At 37.2% G+C, this 17,092-nt stretch overlaps 2 protein-coding genes and 1 pseudogene across 5 annotated transcripts; 2 read left to right on the top strand and 1 right to left on the bottom strand.

Annotated features, from left to right (window-relative positions):
* Positions 1–204: 204 nt before the first annotated feature.
* On the top strand, positions 205–4,303 carry LOC111304174 (putrescine-binding periplasmic protein-like protein). The gene is given in 8 exon segments (XM_022900698.2): positions 205–608; positions 729–1,150; positions 1,231–1,365; positions 2,202–2,384; positions 3,229–3,390; positions 3,749–3,772; positions 3,775–3,858; positions 3,860–4,303. Coding segments are annotated over 8 exon segments (1,611 nt in total). The 5' UTR covers positions 205–304; the 3' UTR covers positions 4,157–4,303.
* Positions 4,304–4,835: 532 nt separating this feature from the next.
* LOC111304133 (LRR receptor-like serine/threonine-protein kinase FEI 2) lies at positions 4,836–13,721 on the bottom strand. 4 transcript variants are annotated; one of them, XM_022900657.2, is made up of 14 exons: positions 13,383–13,721; positions 12,014–12,222; positions 11,484–11,619; positions 11,310–11,381; positions 11,132–11,203; positions 10,164–10,235; positions 9,998–10,069; positions 9,811–9,882; positions 9,484–9,581; positions 9,172–9,339; positions 8,731–9,063; positions 8,195–8,440; positions 6,910–7,043; positions 4,836–5,491 (listed from the first exon to the last, which is right to left on the bottom strand). In XM_022900657.2, the coding sequence occupies exons 2-14, from the start codon at positions 12,108–12,110 to the stop codon at positions 5,273–5,275; spliced, it is 1,791 nt and encodes a 596-aa protein (XP_022756392.1). In that variant the 5' UTR covers positions 12,111–12,222; positions 13,383–13,721; the 3' UTR covers positions 4,836–5,272. The 4 variants fall into 4 exon arrangements, with proteins under 4 accessions (XP_022756392.1, XP_022756384.1, XP_022756400.1 ...); XM_022900649.2 differs by having other exon boundaries at positions 12,014–12,246; positions 13,383–13,625; XM_022900665.2 differs by having other exon boundaries at positions 6,878–7,043; positions 12,014–12,246; positions 13,383–13,623.
* Positions 13,722–14,440: 719 nt separating this feature from the next.
* On the top strand, positions 14,441–15,436 carry LOC149516684 (25S ribosomal RNA; annotated as a pseudogene; the record flags this gene model as incomplete).
* Positions 15,437–17,092: the final 1,656 nt, after the last annotated feature.

Genomic DNA, 17,092 nt, shown 5'->3' with positions numbered 1-17,092 from the left:
TACCTCTGTACAGACTAAAACACACAAGTCTTTCTCAGGTTGAGGAAAGTCCTCCACGGATTTCATGTTATTGTTAGTGGCAGACTTTGTTACCCACATTTGTTTTCAGTATAAATTAAATAAATAGAACTATTATATTATCGCTATGTAAAAAATATTTTGCAAGCAATCTAGAGATAAATACTACTACTAATTACCACCGTAATACTTTGCTGGAGAAAGAAAGAGAGAGAGAATACTAAAACGTAAAAAAAAATGATCTGATCCTCCTCTGTCCTCTCCGAAAAAGCAGGCTTTGCCGAAAATGGCATTAGCAGCATCCTTATGCTGTTCTCGTGTCTGCTTTGATGCCCACATCTCTAACTTTAATCCAATCAAACTCAAGCACAAACACAAATGCTCCAACTTTCCTCTTCTGATGATACTCCATGATGACGCCAAATCCTCGCGCCAGCTTCCCCTCACTCCCACTCCCAACAAAAAGTCCTTACTTCTAGGCTTTTCTGCCTCAACCCTCGTGTTTCTGGGCCTGGGTCTTTGCATTTGCTCCTCCGCTTCCGCTCTTAGGTCGCTGCCGCGCCACTCGCTTCAACTTCACCTTCAAAAAGGTACCTTCTTCTCTCTTCCTCAAACTCAAACTCAAATTCAAATTCCCTTTTCTTATTCTTAATTAATGGATCCTTTTCCTTTTAAATTGTGTACCATTCATTGAGCTTCTTCTTCAACAGATCAACGAGTGGAGAACAAGTCAGCGCCAGCAGCAGCAGAAGAAGAAGAAGAAGAAGAAGAGAAATTGGAAGCAGCTTTTGAGATTTGGAAGTCTAAATCTTTTGCTCTCTCCGTTCCTCTCTCCATCGTTGCTCTTCAGGGCTCCATGCCTCCCTCCTGGCCCAAAGATTTCATCTCCTCTCAATCCAGGCGCTTAAAGTTCCAAACCAAATTCCGTCCTACACTTGAAGATATATTTGCTCATCTATGCAAGCCCTTTACCAAAGCCAACGCAAATATTGCGCCTTCATCTGCCTTAGCTGCTGATATTGTCACCATCGGTGACTCCTGGCTCCCTTTTGCCGTTAGAAAGGCTATTATTGAACCCATTACAGCTGCTGAGCACCAGGATTGGTTTAAGGATTTAGGTCACAAATGGAAGGTAAAACAACTTCATTATTTGCTCTATCCAATTCAAAAGTCTAAACATGCCTTACTTACATTCAACTTAAAATGTCCCAGGTCTATCTACGCCGGAACCTTAATGGGGATATTGATCCCCAAGGTCAGATATGGGCTGCACCCTATCGATGGGGTACCATGGTCATAGCATACAAGAAAACCAAATTTCAAAAGCATAAATTGGCTCCTATAAAGGTAGTGTTATTTTATCTGTAAAATAAAAACAGCATGACTTTAGCTCCAACATGATTCTTATTCACGTGTTAGAGACGGTAACTGTCATTGGCAGGCCAATATGTGCGTGCTTGTGATGATGAATGAGCATGCAGTCCTGCCACTTTTAAAGGGTCTATTGTTTTGGAATCATCCATAGCTTTCCTCTCTTGTTTCCCCGATGGTCTCAAATTGATAGTACTAGTATTCAAGAAACTATTTCTTTTCAAATCTTTCTTCTGCTATTCTAGCATAAAGGTTAATCAAGTTTTTGTATTGCTTGTGGAGAAACATCAGTCAATTTACTCTCCATTTAAACCTTCATCACTTGTCTATTTTCTTTTGCTTTTGTTGATCTACGAAGCATTTTCTCATAATGAAATTTGGTAGATCTTGTTTGAAGTTATTTTCTCATTATGGCATCAAGTAAATCTTTTTTGAAGTTATGTCCCAGAATGAATTGCGGAATTTATGCCCGTCTTGAGTTTCAACAAGTAAAGAAATCAGGCATTTGGTAGATTCTGTATGAGGCTTTTATTTAATATGACTGCTGCAAAAAATGGCTCCATCTCTGAAATGCCATTTTTTCTTTCCTATTTTTTTTTATGTATTCTTCTGTTTGGACTGCTAGAAAGATGGCCTTTACAATCTGAAATGTCCTTATCTTTCCTTATGTCAATCCTTTCATTACATGTTTCCAAGGTTAGCTTCAGCTCATAAATAAATCATCAAACATGACTTGTTTTTTATGTTATCTCCATTTTTTTTATTATCTTCTCCCATTAACATTGATTATTTTAGGAAAAACCCTATTGCAGGATTGGGCAGATTTATGGCGGCCTGAACTTGCGGGAAGAATTTCAATGGTGAATTCCCCTAGAGAGGTTGTTGGTGCGGTTTTGAAGTACATGGGTGCATCATACAACACAACAGACATTGACTTGCAAGTTGCTGGTGGGAGGAATGCTGTCCAGCAGAATCTGTTATTACTTGCAAGACAGGTAGTGGAACTCAAATGAATTATGTCTCCTCTTCTTTTTCTTTTCTTCATGAGTTTGTACAACATCATTAGGAGTCATTGCATCCTTATTATTGCGGTGGTAAGTCCATTTGGGATTGGCACTCAAAAGAAATTACTGGTATTAACTACTTGAACTGTTCTGTTCTTATTATAAGATAAATATCATTAATCATTAGTATAAGAGAAAAGGTTCCATCTGGTGCTCTGCATCCAAATTCCAGCTACCTCTGAGTTGGCTTGGATCTTGTGCACTTAGCCCTTAGGTGGGCTGTCATGCCACATTGCCGTATGGGAAGCACAATATAATAAGCCATCTTGTATGAATTTATAAATCTCATGAGTCTCCATGCACAAAATTTTGACTCGTGCTGAGCAGAGACATTCTTCAAAGCGAAACCTGTTCAGTCCATCAAATGGTGGATAATTTGCATATTCCTTAGTAACATTACATGGCTTTATTTTAGCTGCAGCACTTTTTGATGAATCAATTATTTAAGTGCAGAATTGTGAAATGGACATGACTTTTGTCTTCTGAGACATAAATGTAGTGTTAAGATATTATGGTAACTACTTCTAATAACATGTCCAGTGCAATGGCTCTCTAGTCGCTACATTATTCAATTGTTGTTCAATCCAAATGATGAGAGCTTAAGCATTTCCTGGAAAGCAAGAGGCGGTGTAATAATTTCCCCTTCTCCCCTTTTCTGTCTTAAAAATAAGAATTCCAATGTTGAGCTGAATAAGCTGAACTTTTTTTTTTTTTTTTAACTTTTCCTAGTTTCTTCACATCATATTATAGCAATATTTGTTTTGTCTTTTTATAGGTTTTATTATTCGACAGTGTGCACTATCTCAAAGCATTTTCAGTGGGAGACGTCTGGGTGGCTGTTGGGTGGAGTAGTGATGTTCTTCCAGTTGCAAAGCGTATGTCAAATGTTGAAGTTATTGTTCCCAAGTCTGGGGCTAGCTTATGGGCTGATCTATGGGTATTACTTCGAACAATTTCATTTTACTTTTTTTTAATTTATTTATTTTTTCTGGAAACACATGTCGCCTTATGAAGGTTAGATTTGTTAAATTTGTTATCTCTGTCAAGTTAGTGGTGTGTGTGTGTGTTTAATTAGTTAATTATATATAAAAAATAACTGTAAAGTTACAAAATAGAAGTAAAACAAGAGAATGGATAATAATTTTGTGTGATAGAGAGAGAGAGAGAGATGGAGAAAAAAGGAACTGAATTGTGATGAAACATACACCAACAAAGAACTGAGTAGCAAGCAATAAAATAGAAACTAATTTCTAGCATATCCTCTCTTTCAGATATCTAGGTTTATTTCTTTGCAGGTAATCCCAGCTGCCTCCAGACTTGAAACAAACCGTATTGGCGGTCGAGTCAGAGGTCCCTCTCCACTAATCCATCAATGGGTGGAGTTCTGTTTACAGACTGCAAGAACCCTCCCTTTCAAGCAAGGTGTGATTGGTGGTGCATCGCCCTCTGCCTTGGAGAGTACACCTGTCAAAATGCCGGAAGAGTTCACCAAGGGTAAACCAAAGCTAGAAACAAACCTAATTGCTGGAGTGCCACCACCTGAAATATTGGAAAGGTGTGAGTTCTTGGAGCCATTATCTGATATAGCATTGATGGATTATCAATGGCTCATCGATAACATGCCCAAATCTGGCGCTGGTTTTATGCACATGATAGAGTGTATCTCATCAATTGTTCGAAAGTTAGGGCTGAAATTAACCTAGATTTAGGTTTTGTAGATAGAGAAGTGTCATGTAGCTGTCATTTATAACATTGAAGTCATACAATGCCGATTTCAAGCGGGAGTTCATTTGGGTCATGGTACTAGAACTGCATGTTTTTTATCAGAAGCTTGTGATTTTCACCATTAATTTGTAAATCTCAGATAAATGCTCAGCGGGGCCTTCTTAATAAATCTTAATAGCACCAAATTGAACCTTTTGTCGAGTTAGCTGGAAAACTAGCTGTCTATTAGTATTAGGGACGGAAAAAATCTAGCTCCTCTAATGCTCAGTTGTACACCAGATGGCTTTGGCTCGAGCGAGAATGTTTCGAGTCATAATGCATTTGCACTTGCTTGAGATTTGCTTTTAGATTGTCTGTGGATAAATAATTGAAAAATTACTTGTAACATTTTATTTTAAAATGATGAAACTTTCGTTTACGTCAACGTCAATTAAAATTTGATAAATCTGGGAACTTACTTTGGATTCTCGCACTTTGGGATAGATGAAATTGAATTTGTAAATTTCAAATAAACTTCCCAAGAACTACAAATACAGATTGCCTTCAGTATAATAAAGTTGCCTGATAAAAGCATCTTTCATCCGTCAAACTTATTACTTTAGTGAAAGCATATTTTGCAAAAAAAAAAAAAAAAAAATGGCATAAACAACAAGAATCTGCCAAAAGGCAAAATATTCCCAATTTATATGGAGGTCATGTACAGTTAGCTTGGGTGAAATGCATAAGGGGATTACAGCTTTCATAAAGGCAAAACAAAAACAAAATCGTAACGGGGCAATAAAACGAATCATACAACAAGAGGATCCATGCACGCACCTGTCCACCGATGCCAAATGAGGACATTGGAAGGAAGATGCAGCCAAAATCCACTTCCATTAAACAAATCATGTTGAGGTTCAAATGGGTGTAGACCAAGCAGTGCATCTTCGAGCTTCCATCAGCATAAAAAATTTAATGCAATGAAGAAGTGATGCTATTGCAGATTTTCAAGCCCGTCATTTTGTGCTTGCATTACTTCTCTAAATTGTGAGAGATAACAGGAGAGAGCATCATGGATGTGAATCAAACAAGTCTTCATTTTCAGCTTCAATCATTCAATCGGAGTTGGAATCATAAAAATCACTTGGGCATGGGGTCATAACCTCAGATTCAAGCACCTGGACCACCCTGTGCATGGTGGGTCTATCCTCTGGGCTTGAAGAAACACACTGGATGGCAACCGAGAGCAAGGCATTAAGGCTTTCTGCCTGCATTCCCACACAATTTGGATCTACAATCTCTCTTTGTCTATTCTCTATCATCAAGAAATTTAACTGCATAAAAGAGGACAGACGGTCAATGAATACCCACAGTCCCCCCCCCCCCCCCCCCCCCAACAACACACGCACACACACATTCTCAATTGAGGAAACCATCTACATGAGATCATGTCATTTGTATCCTTTTGAGTTCAGAGAAGGAGGATTCGAACCCAACTCTTTGCATTGAGAGATACATGCATCTACTACTGAGCCAAATGTTTGAGTGCATTTAATTTGCATCATTGAAAGTGGAAATTGCTAAAAGAGCAAGCATCAATTTTCAATCTTACTTGGGCAGTAAAATATCTGTTTACTTCTGCTGAGAGATAATAATAGACATTACCCCATGTACTGACAAACATGCCAAGTTAGGTGTTCTATATCAAGCCTAGACTGAAAGATGAGAGTTTTTTTTTTCTTTATTATGCAAAAATGTATCAAATCTTGAGCTTGGACCTTGGTCTTGAAAGTTTAGTGCATCATATCCATTAAAAATGACCATACCAATATAATAGAAAGACACCATAACGACCTAAAATACAGAAAGAAGTAAAAACAGATTTTCACCCTTGGATTCTGTTCTTTATTTCCTTTTTGTTCTTTGTTTTTCTTCTCAATGAGACTCAAGCAACTGTCAGTGCCATGAACACAATAATAGTTTGAAGATTGTGAGCAGCTATTACATATTTGCATCCAGCAATAAAACAGGCGTTCACATGTTAATTCCCTTGCTCTATTGCACAGAACCCTACTTAATTTACTGCAGCACACTTAACAAGCTTTTGATTCAGTCAAATAGATAATATAAGAGAAAGCAATTTGCCTAAAAAAGAAAGGGAAATGTTAAAAGGGTACCTTTTGACCTTGATGAAGACAGTGCATTATGAAAAAATCATTTCCTAAAATAGTATTTAACATTATCTTAACAAGTGCCTATAGGCACTCATTAACCAAACCCATAAAGAAAATGAGGCAAGATGCAAATGATTATGAGTGAAATGCATGGGAATTATTATGTTGAAACTCCAACAGGTATATGCCAACATCAAACCTCAGCCAACAAGCATTCTCCACACACATAGGCTGTTACTTTTGGTTTTTCCCAGAGACATCTACCACCTTACTTCGAAGACAAAAATTTTGTTAACTCATACCCTTCAACCTTTCTCTTTACAGACGTTCAACATTCTTCAAAAAAAAAAAAAAAGAAAGAATAATAGGAAAAAAACACATACAGCACATGAAATATACAGTAGAACAACATCAATTAACAACATAATAGGAAATAAGCACACAGCACAGTCAGTACTGGTTGACTGTCAAATGTCTAGACTTCTCAAGCATGTGATTTAATAGCTTAATCAGAAATTCTTTGATGTAAGGAGACATTAAGCCTACTTGACAAAATTTCAAGAGAAGTGGAGAGATACCCAGCCAACGATGTTGAGGCCCTTCTCAATGAATGATGCATCAGTGGGTCTCTTTCCACTTAAGATTTCAAGCACCAAGACCCCAAAACTATAGACATCCGTCTTTTCAGTTGCTCTTCCACTTACCATATACTCTGTTGAAGGAAGCATAAACATACTCAAGATAAATTGAATCTAAAGAGCTTACATTACATGACATATGACTCATCCACTTAAACAAGATCCCAATCACAACTTTGCAAAAGATAAATAAATAAATACTTGACCAGATTAGTATGCCTGGAATATTTCCTTTGGTTAGGATATAAGTAAAAATTTGCAGTTTTTATTTTCTTAGACACAAATTTAGACATGTCGTACACTAGGGATTGTCAATTAAATGCAGTGTTTCCAAAGATGAATCTGTTTTTGCAATATGAGTTGAGGTGTGAACATCAAGGTCATGGAGCATAAAACCTTGTTTGGCAGCATTTATTTTTAAATCTTTAACAGATCAGAAAAGTTGTAATAAGAATAGTAAAAATCATGCAGAAAACAATTAAAGTTCATGAAAACTATGTAGTTTCTTTTTTGAGAAAAAAAAACCGTAGTTTTAAATGCTTTACGAACATATTTTTTTGTCCAACAGACAGCAGTGTTGGATGTACAGGATCATGATTTGCACCCCCTTGGTGCCTGCACGTGCAGTGTTTTCTTCACTTATGAAACAAAAATAAATAAAAAGGCATAGACACATCCCACTTAAATGTAAAATGGTTAATTGAGTTCCCAGCTAAAAGTGATATAAATAAAGGTTTGGCTAAATTTTGGCTTCTATTAGTTGCTAGGGCCAACCAAAGATTAAAAAAAAAGCATCATGGGACATGCCTGTCATGTTTCAAATAAGCCATTAAAAGCGAGAGAAAAAAGGAATTTTTTTGTGTGAGATCAACTCTCACTTGTCCTATGCCAAATGTTGACAACAGTACGATTATCAAAGCATCTCCAATTAAAAGAGATCAACTTGTTCAAAACTTCAAATGAATGCCCTTAGCATTGATTCCCAGTTTTCTTCCCTCTTTCTCTTTACGTTTCTTATTGCCTCCTTTTCATTCTTGTGCAAATTTACCCAGACGTACTAGATGTTTAACTGGAAAATGTGGTTGTTAAATTAAATCAACATCATTAAAAATAATATCACAATATTCTTTCAGTAAAGCTAACTTCATCTCCTTCATAATTCAAGCTTAAAGAGAGCTACGGGCTCCACAATCATAGACAATAAGCCAATATTGAAACCGCATACCTGGAGCCAAATAACCAAAAGTTCCTGCAACAATGGTTGTAATATGAGATTCTTCATCTTCTAAAAGTTTGGCAAGTCCAAAGTCTGATACTCGAGCCTCCAAGTTGCTATCAAGTAAAATGTTGCTGGACTTTATATCACGGTGTATGATCCTAGGAGAACAATCATGATGTAAATAGGCCAACCCTTTTGCTGCTCCCATAATAATGTTCAAGCGTGCTTCCCAGTCCAACTGCTCAGATCGTTCTGTTAAAAGAATCATAAAACAACATCATATCCACAAACAAAGAAATCAACCCATGCAACAAATCAGTAGAATATCAATGGTCCCAAAATTGTGAAGGAATTCCCAACTAATGGTAAAACAAAGAAAGAGAAATGTTTAAGTTCAAGGTTAGTCAGTCAATCCATGAAAAATTACATGTCTTTCAATTTTCTGAAATCTTATGATTAAGTTAAACAAAGAAAAATGTGTAGTTCAAGTTTATGCCAGGCCATTGGCTGCTTTTGGATAAAAATGGTTATGGGAGCCTCACCATGAAGAGCTTCATCAAGGCTACCACCAGCCAGGAAATCATAGATTAACAGCTTTGATGTAGGTGAATTATAATATCCTCGCAGGTTTACAAGGTATCGATGTTTTATGCTTCCAAGAATTTCAAGCTCTCTTTCAAAAAAACGATCAAATCCCTCATTTATCTTCACAATTCGTTTCAAAGCAAACACATTTCCGTCATCCATTGCAAGTTTGTAGACGGTCCCAAAGCCCCCAGTACCTATAATGTGTTCCTCATTCAAAGTTTCCAATTTCTTAATGATGTCTTTTGAAGAGTATGGCAAGTCTCCATGAAACATAAAAATTGATGCCCCTGAAGCAACAAGACCACATTAATAAAGATGTTGAAATCTTATAGAGTAAACATGAAAATTGCAAACAGTTAGATTTTCCAAAATTGAAGATCAGTTGGGAAGAACACCTCCACTGACATCCATGGCCAGAGTGTTGCCCTCATGTTTACCAAACTTCTTATACAGGAAGCAACCCCAAAAACACATGAGAGCCACCAAAAGCAGTGCACCCATGGTTCCTGATGCACTAATGAGAAGCCTTCCAGAGTATTTCTTTTTACCACCTTGATTTTCAGCTATAAAATGAAGATTGAAATAGTTGACAAACTTGTTAGGAATTCAGATTTTGTGGACAAAATTTAATTTTTTAATATCCATAATTAACAGTGAAATGAGCACCAAACAACCAGATTTATACATTCCCAGCATATGCAGCTTACCTGAAGTAGGAGATTTGGAATTTGTTGTAGCTCCTCCATGGTCATCTTTGCATGTTATGTTGATTTGCTTTCCACATAAACCACGATTTCCAACAAAACTACCAAAAAAATTTAAAACTGTTTAGTATCATAATAGTATAGCAATCTTCCTTGACTTTTCAAGCTGAAGTGGCCAGCGGAAGACGAAGATTCTAAAAGTGTACAACATAGGTATCAAGTATAAGAGAAACACTTCCTGGAACCCCCCTGAATGATACTTTTGCTGACATAGCAAATAAATAACCAAAGATCTATTGAAAACAGTATAGCAAAATAGCTTATACTTACGAGCTCGCTGTATAGTTGCCAAAGACACCTTGTGAAGGTATAGGCCCAACCAAAAAATTGTTTGACACATTGCTTCAAGATATTCAATAAGATCATCAAAGATGAGCTCATATTCAATAAATTCTGAAAGTAAATCAGTAAAACACCTCTATTTAAAAATTAAAAATTTTGAAGTAAGGGAACTAACCATGTAATGAGCTTATCTAGCTTCCCAATTGAAGGAGGAATAGATCCGCTGAGAGAGTTACTTGAGATATCCCTGTAAATTTGAAAAACAGTGCAAGCATCATTAAGTAATCCAACAGTCTCTTTACCACTCTAGCTCACATTTATTAGCAAGAGAAACAACTTACAGATTCTGAAGGGAAGATAGGTTCCCCAATTCACTTGGAATTAAACCACTCAAGTAATTACCCTGCAAGTATCTGTAAATGGATGCAATTTCAAAATAAATTCTTCAATACCGAATTTACAGAACCCTGAAAACCATACAAGGTACTTCATATTTCCATACACACTAGTTGAACACCACAATGCCATTCCTTCAGAATATAAATACAAAACCTTGGATATCAAGCACAATCAAGCAATATTTAGGCAAAACTAATCAAAAGCAATGGAAAGTTTGTTTTCAGATTTTGCTTTTCCTCTTCACATGAAGAATGACTAGATTTGAGAATATCCAAGTTGGATAAAATATCAAGAAAAAGTCCAAAAACAGAGATTACTCACTTAGCCAAGCTCAGCCTCCCAATAGATATCACTTGGCCTGGTGGTTGGCCTAGTCATTGTACCCATCCAATGAAGGGTGAAGGTCCAAGGTACACATTCCCCCTTGGCCTTTGCCCAAACATACTAAAAAGGATAGCATACAGGTTGATAATTATGAAATTAAACAAGCAATTTTTCTCCATTTCATCAATTTATATGCCACCAGTGCATACATATGACATATGCTACACATATAAGAACAATAGGACCAAAGCAAGACCCACTGTTTGACATGTGGCCCAAAGAGGCCAATTTGTTATTCTCAGTGTATGAGAACAGTAATCCTAGTTAAATCCCTTTCAAATCCATCCATAATTCATAATCCAACAAAAGAAAAGTTATTTTTGAGGGTCGAACTATTGTTTTGCATCAGAAGCACAGGCCACAGCCAAATGATGAACCTCAAAGTGAATGAAAGATTTTATATTTCTTAACATCATATCCTTTAATCCTACCATTTGCAAGATAAACCTATAGAATAGCCAACAAGACTTTTCAAGCAAGAAGAAGCAGTAGATCACTGCACCCACATGTGAGCAGCAATACTTACATTCCCTGCAGCTCTGTGCAATTACCCAGCTCTGAAGGAATGGACCCATAAAAGTTATTGTTATGAAGTATTCTGATTCACATCAAAATTACAGAAAATATCAGCTGTAACCAAATATATTTGAATACAGATCTTGCATCAACTATGAAAAAAAATAAAAAAGTCCAGTAATACATACAAAAGCCTCAAGTGCTCCAGCTTCCCCAGGTCAGGTGATACAGGACCACTCAGTTTATGATTGGTAAGGCTCCTGAAGAGAAAACATAGGGGAGAAGAATATGTTAAATGGCACTGTCATATAGACAAAGTTGTCAAAGGGAAGACATATTTGGACATGATCTTCAAAACTAACAAAGTTGTCACTCTCTTGGTTTTGCTATCACATGCCACCCCTTTCCATTTGCATGGATCAGGATCCTCTGGTCTCCACTGAGAAAGCACCCCATCTGAACTAACAATTGCTATCCGGAAGCTTAGAAGTGCCTCTCCTGCATATCAGGAAAATAACTTTCACATTCTATAACCAGATATTCTTATTTCCTGCAAGAAATGTGCCTAATAACTGGCTAGCTAGAGATTCTATAGCCACCCAAAATCTGTTATTATTGAAACTACAATCTAAAAGACGGTATTAGAAAAGGAAAGGAAAAGAAAGAGAAAGGCTAAATGTAAACATGATCACCAGAGTTTTACAAGGTGGAAATTTTCAAAACATAAAATTTCCTAAGTAAGACAAATTAACCCTTATATTCCAACAAAATGAGTATCAACCGAAGGAGAGCATTTGGGAGCCTTTTTAAAATGATAAGAGAATAAGAGGAGAAAAAGAAACTTTTAAACATCAGCTTGAATTATCTGATATGAGATATATATATCACCTACCATCAGGACTGATAGCTCTGATTCTGTTTGTTAGGATAAAAATGAATAGTATGTTAAGCAGCCATGGCCATTTACATTTCATCAGATAGATGCCCATAATGGCTCTGACCAAGCATAATATAGATACTACAAATCATTTGATACGCCAAGCTCGAAAACCCCTCCTTGTTGTAACATATGTTTATCTGGTCTATATCGCCATTTGGCAGCTACAAAAGAAAGAAAAATGATTCCTGGCAAGAAATAGAGAAGCAAGATAAGAATTAAAACTGATAAGGAATCTGAAACAGAAATAATATTGTGCATATCAATCTTCTTGAATCCAATGCAAATTGCTACTCAGACCCTTCCAATTTATGCAAAAAAGCATAAATGAAAACTTACCAAGAATCCCACTCTTAAAAAAAAAAAAAAAAAAAAAAAAAAAAACTATTTTATTTTTTTGTTTAAAGAACAGAGAAACTCAAAGCAGCCTCTCATGTAGAAGCAAAGGACAACATAGAGCACCAAAGTCTTACACATTAATACTTGTTGAATGATTGCTAAATCATGAATTTAGAAAAAATAAATAAATCATCTTGGATACCATAGCAGCTTTGATATCTATGATGGACAAGCTAGTCGAAGAGAGTTGCTTATTATTGTGCTACACATTGGGTAACATAAATCTTAATGAATGAACCGATCTGAACAATAAAGCAATTTCATCGAAAATACAACTTAGAGACAAACAGCAGATATTTATAACAAATAGCAGTATTAGACCTCAAAGCCGTTTTCAAGGAAACTGAACCCTTCTGATAAACAACATTTTCATCATCAAAGGGTTTTTTTTTTTTGCATTCCTTATCTAAAATAGGAAGAAATTAGCACTTCGGTCTACAAGCAATTCGTTTCCAAGTCTCCATTAATTTCAAGACATTTCTGCCAATTCAAAGTTGCACATACTAAATAGGAATACAATACAAGTGGTTAATCTAAGAATCAACTTCTACAACCTATATTGCTTAGTTACATTCTCTTTTTCTCAGAATTTGAAACTAAAATAATTGCCTTTAAAATTTGACAAAGCTGACAGAAGAAAAAATTACATTGATAAAGTGACTGAGGTTTAGCAACATAAACCTTAAAAAAAAAAAAAAAGAAGAAGGAAAAAAGAATGAAAGAAAGAAAGAAAAGGAACGCCTAAACAAAGCTGGTCGAAATCAATGCACATGAAAACGAAATTGAGAGTCCGACAATCCGCCCTCCTCAACTTAAGCTATTTATATTCCAAGCATGCTAAAAGAAATTGAGCTAAAAGCAAATAGTAAACAATCTGGAACCTAAACATAAACAGAGCTAAGAAAAAAGGAGAAATTGGGAAAACCTTTGAGATTGATTCGATCTGCAGGCGATAAGCTGTAAAGAGAAAACGAACAAAAAAACAAAAAATGGAGAAATAAAATGATTCACTGCTTCTTGTTGTACGACTAATGAGTGCGAGATTGGTTTTATATTTTATTTTTGTTATACTTTTTGAAAGTGAATGTGATTTTAGTTGTGGAAAGAGAGTGTGCGAGAATTAGATGCTTGCATTTTTTTTTTTGGTTCATGAGATGCTTGGAATTACAAGGCGAGTTGAGCTGAGCCAACGAGAACGAGGTGCTTCTCACGTGCGACCGCGACCTTCCGTACGTGCCAACCGACGCTTCCTCCTTTCCAGAAACGATTATGAAACGAATAGTGAAGAGACTCGAAGCCTCACTCTGTCACAAGTTGAATCGAAGAAGGCCATGTGGCCCAATTATTTAAGTCATTTAGTAGTCATTTTATATAGTCAATATATATAAATCAACAAATTAATTATGTTGTTAGAAAATTGACAATTGATGTAAAAATGATTACATAACCATTATAAGAAAAAAGTTGTTACAAGAAAAGATACAAATTTACATCCATTTTTTACATTCTAAATTTTTTTATCTATTTTCTTTTTTTTTATCTCTATTTTTTAAATTTCAGCTATTAAAATTTTGAGTTTTCACAAACGAGTTTGAGCTAACAATGGTTCAATTGAGCAATTTCATTTTGGATATCAGAGTCTCAGATCTTGAAAATGTTAGAAAGTACGATAACTAGGTTACAGAGAGACATGAGTAAGATGCAAAAGGAGTTGGAAAGGGTAGAGGCCAAATTTGACATCTCTATCAAGCAACTTAATGATAAGATTGATTCCTTTGTAGAAAAAATGCATGGCATGTGTTGAAAATCATGAACAATAGGCAAAGTTCACCTCAAAAAGTTGAAATGAGAGATTCAACAGTACCATCGGATAGGAAACATAAATCTATTGTGGGTGATGTGGAAGGTAGTAGGGTCATTATGCATAGACCCTTTCATGCTAATAAACCAGAGAAAGTTGCAAGGGTACCAATCAAGTACTCTAAGTTAGAATGCCCAAAATTTGTTGGAGATGATTTTAGGAGATGGTTGTTGAAGATTGAACAATTTGTGGAAGTTGAGCCCTAGGGTAAAATTAAAATACCACTACTTTTAACATTATTTTACTTATTCCGTCAATCGGAAGTAGGGTAAAACCCCTTCTTTTGGACCTAAGGCCAGCCTTAATTGGTTGATCTGAGCGAAAAACATTGTCAGGTGAGGAGTTTCACTGGGGCAGTACATCTGTTAAAAGATAACGTAGGTGTCCAAAGATGAGTTCAACGAGAAACAAAATCTTGTATGGAACAAAAGGGTAAAAGCTCATTTGATTCTAATTTCCAGTACAAATATGAACTGTGAAAGCGTGGCTTATCGATCCTTTAAACCTTCAAAATTTGAGGCTAGAGGTGTTAAAAAAGTTACCACAGGGATAACTGGCTTGTGGCAGCCAAGCGTTTATAGCGACATTGCTTTTTTTTATCCTTCGATGTCTGCTCTTCCTATCATTGTGAAGTAAAATTCATTAAGTGTTGGATTGTTCACCCACCAATAGGGAACGTGAGCTGAGTTTAGACCGTCGTGAGATAGGTTAGTTTTGCCCTATTGATGCAACATCGCGACAGTAATTTAACCTAGTACGAGAGAAATCGTTGATTCGCATAATTAGTCATCGTGCTTGGTTGAAAAGTTAGTGGCATGAAGCTATCGTGCGTTAGATTATGACTGAACGTCTTTAAGTCAAAATTCATGCTAGAAAATGATGTATGCGCCCATCGTCAATTGTCGACCCGCAGTAGGGGCCCATGGCCCCTAAGGGCATGTGTCGTAGGTGTAGCCTGCATGGCAAAGAAGCCACGTTGGCCTCCTTGGAGCTCAATTCCATCGAGCTACGAGTAGAATCTTTTACAGATGACTTAAATACACGATAACGTATTGTAAGTGACAGAGTGGCCTTACTGCCATGATCCATTAAGATTTAACCCTTTGTCGCTTCGATTTGTCTCTACCCTACCCTCCTCTTCTTGAGTCCCCTCGCTTCGTTCTTTTCACGTTGCACCCCTCTGAAGTTGGGGATGAATGGTGCCTTTCGTGTGGGCACCTTCTTGGCAGGTACCTAGCACTTAGTGGCTCAGACACCTCTTTAGTAGATGCTAGTGTCACAAGCTTCGATCTCAAACCAAACACCTTACAGCCTTAGACTGGGAATAAACTCTATATGCCTCAGTCAACCTATGAAACTGGGGATGAATGGTGCCATCCGTGAGGGCACTTATCGTAAACTCCATCACCATACGCTGGCCCTCGATATGGGTTATTGCTTCGAACGTTGTTGATAACGTCTGGCTCTTGGCTGGTGCAGCCAATCGTGTCTAACACCATCGCTCTTAGTAGATGCTGGCCCATCGTTGCCTTAGGATATTGCCTCAAAGACCTCCTTGGTAGGTGCCTGGCCCCTCGTTGCCTCGGACACCCATTTGGTAGATGCTAGTGTCATAGGTTCCACTCTAAAACGAAACACCGTATAGCCTTGACTGAGAATGAACTATGTATGCCTAAGTCAACCAATGAAACAAGCGTGCGAGCACTAAACCAACCAGAGAGGTAGAATACTTAAACTAAGGATTGACTAGGTCCCTCTTTGTGTTTGGTGCTAGGTTGTGCACCAAACGCTCGCACCTGAGCCCGAGCCACGCACCATGCGCATCATGACCTGGTAGTAAGTTGGTTCGGACACATCCTCATATTTTTATCATGCCAAAGCCATTTTTATGGCCTGTGAATTCATATGAGTGTTCGCTAGTGCCTGCACACCACGCGTTAGTGTTTTAAGCCTGGGCCGAGCACCACACGTGCCACGATCGGACGGTTGGTGGGTTTAGGCACATCTTTATATTTTTGCCATGTCAATGCCATTTTTATGGCTTGTAAATTCATACAATGGTCCCCTAAGGCTTCACGTGAAGTTTAATGACAAAATGACTTGTTTTCTATTTTTTTTTATTTTTAAAATTTTTTACGGTTTGGGATTTTTAAAAATTTTTTTAGAAGGAGTTTTGGCCCCAAATTTGGTAGACCTGATCCTTGTATTTTTGTTGGCATGTAAAAACAAATTCAGCTAAAAAAGTAAAGTGTAAAAGATTTGGTGATCATTTGAAAAAAGTGTCCCAATTTTAGACACTTGAATGGCTACTGATAGCAAACCTATAAAAGCTAAAATGCTCTTTAAAGGGGTATGAGTTCTTGAGGTTTTGCATACGGGATAAAGGGCCAACATAAGGGCCAAATACTAGCACCCATCGCACATCATATGCGCACACCTCATGTTCCTTTATCCCTAATTGTTGGAACCCTTATGGTGTCAACCAGGTTCTTCGGTGATGCTCTGACGATGGTGCCCCACATAAAAAAATGTGGCACCAGCACATGCTCGAGCCCAACATGTGCACCGTGGCAAAAAATCAAACTCTGGCCAAGGCTTTAACCACTATTAGCATAAGTTAGCGTTTAGTATGGGCATATGCCTCGACCACCATCAGCACATGTTGGGCCTTGGTGTGGGTACTTACCTCGAATTCCATCGACACATGCTGGGCCTCGGTGTAGGTGTTATGCCCTGGGTGGTTTCACTAGGCATACCAACACGTGCACCTGAAG

The sequence above is a fragment of the Durio zibethinus genome, chromosome 9 (genome assembly GCF_047325235.1).
Source record: "Durio zibethinus cultivar Kanyao isolate XHJ-2024 chromosome 9, ASM4732523v1, whole genome shotgun sequence".
Classification (NCBI taxonomy): domain Eukaryota; kingdom Viridiplantae; phylum Streptophyta; class Magnoliopsida; order Malvales; family Malvaceae; genus Durio; species Durio zibethinus.
The sequence above is the reverse complement of the archived record's forward strand: the minus strand, read 5'-3'. Positions and strand labels throughout refer to the sequence as shown.

What these genes read in the sequence shown, in the direction of transcription:
- LOC111304133 (XM_022900657.2), bottom strand. Translation starts at nt 12,110, where the DNA reads ATGGGCATCTATCTGATGAAATGTAAATGGCCATGGCTGCTTAACATA. An exon ending in CAGAGCTATCAGTCCTGATG is followed by an intron (nt 11,620 to 12,013) that starts GTAGGTGATATA and finishes CCTGATATGCAG; the next exon opens with GAGAGGCACTTCTAAGCTTC. An exon ending in ACCAAGAGAGTGACAACTTT is followed by an intron (nt 11,382 to 11,483) that starts GTTAGTTTTGAA and finishes TTTTCTCTTCAG; the next exon opens with GAGCCTTACCAATCATAAAC.